General features: G+C 34.0%; 1 protein-coding gene across 1 annotated transcript in view; it reads left to right on the top strand.

Annotated features, from left to right (window-relative positions):
* LOC105264734 (uncharacterized) overlaps positions 1–1,435 on the top strand; it is a gene marked incomplete in the record, with an annotated part of 8,704 nt that overhangs the window by 3,232 nt on the left and 4,037 nt on the right. Inside the window, 3 exon segments of the mRNA XM_011301815.1 lie at positions 60–220; positions 363–633; positions 1,298–1,405. Of these exon segments, the coding sequence (XP_011300117.1) occupies positions 60–220; positions 363–633; positions 1,298–1,405 (540 nt within the window).

Raw genomic sequence — 1,435 nt, 5'->3', positions numbered from 1 at the left:
TTATTAATAAATAATATTTAGAGCTCTCACAATTTTTTCGGGGGAATTGCTATTTCTAGGTGTGCAATGAAAGAGTTGCCTTTGTCACTAATGAAGCTATGAAAGACGCAATGCTGACTCGAATTCCCTGTGAAATAGCGTCAATAAAAACTGGAAGAATCGAAACATTGGGAATGATCATGCCTTTGCACAGTGAATACACGCCTCTGGTCAATTTTCAGTGAGTAAATGAATTCAATTAATTCCTATATTCATATAAATCGATAAATTCATTGGAATTAATTTTCTGATCAATCGATTATCATTCTGAAAAATTCTTCCAAGTAAATAAACGGTTCTAAGGAGTTTATTTATTTATCTAGCATTCAGAGGTTCAGGGACAATGGAGTTCTCGAGCGATTGAAGAAGGAGTACTTCAGACGAGAGGATTCACCTGAACTTATCCATCCACCTGTGGATAAATGGGGAATAGCACCGATCCTCTGTGTCTTAACCGGTGGATTCATCATTGCTCTCATTATTTTCATAATGGAACACGGCTTTCATCGCATCAGCGAAAGATTCAGCGACAAGACGTTAAAATTTACGAATAAAAGGAGTAAACGTGTTCATTTCTCCTGTGAAAATCCACTGGCGTAGACCAAAGTCGAGTAAAATAATTTATTATTACTCATTGAGTCAATTATTCGAAGTTAATGGAATTTATGTAATTATTTCTCCACTCCTCTTATTTTTATAATACATTAATTTCATAAACTCCCGATTAATTACGTTAACATTAACATTATATAACATTAACTCAAATTGAATTAAATTAAATTAAATTAAATTGTTCAATTGAATTCATTCAATTTTTTGAACTTTTGATTGCTTCTCCCCATTAACGAGAAATTGTAATTCCCTTGATTTGTGGATTAATTGAATTTCCCATCGATTAATTTAATGAACTCCAAATGAGTTCTCGTACCTTCACGTTAATTTGCATTTGCGATTTCTTAGAGGCAGTAATAACAAGGCAGTGTACACCGTTACGTGGAAGTGAGGGATAGGTTATCTGTGTGAATCGGACAATTTGTGCACAACGCAGGGTTTGAAACGATCGAAAGAATATTACATGCAGGCATTGTAAAACGAGTAAAACGATCCACTGATATTGCGTACAAATCTGAACTAGTTCGCAACACTGGTTCAGTGCTAACGGTTCACAGAGTTCATGGTGATGAGAAATTATTCCTCGGGTTTTTCAAAATGCATTTCTTCCCTCCAGCCCTTTTTTATGTTATTTTTAATGCATTAGTTATTGCTGCGAATGATAGAGTTGTTTATTACACATCTCTGTTCGATAGTATCCATAATAAATACGGAACTGCTGGAATTATTATGGCTTCAAGCAAAGATTATCAATGTGAGTTTTTTCTAAAAAATTTAAATAATC

The sequence above is a fragment of the Fopius arisanus genome, unplaced genomic scaffold (genome assembly GCF_000806365.1).
Source record: "Fopius arisanus strain USDA-PBARC FA_bdor unplaced genomic scaffold, ASM80636v1 scaffold00024, whole genome shotgun sequence".
Lineage (NCBI taxonomy): Eukaryota > Metazoa > Arthropoda > Insecta > Hymenoptera > Braconidae > Fopius > Fopius arisanus.
This window is presented reverse-complemented; position numbering and strand designations above follow the sequence as displayed.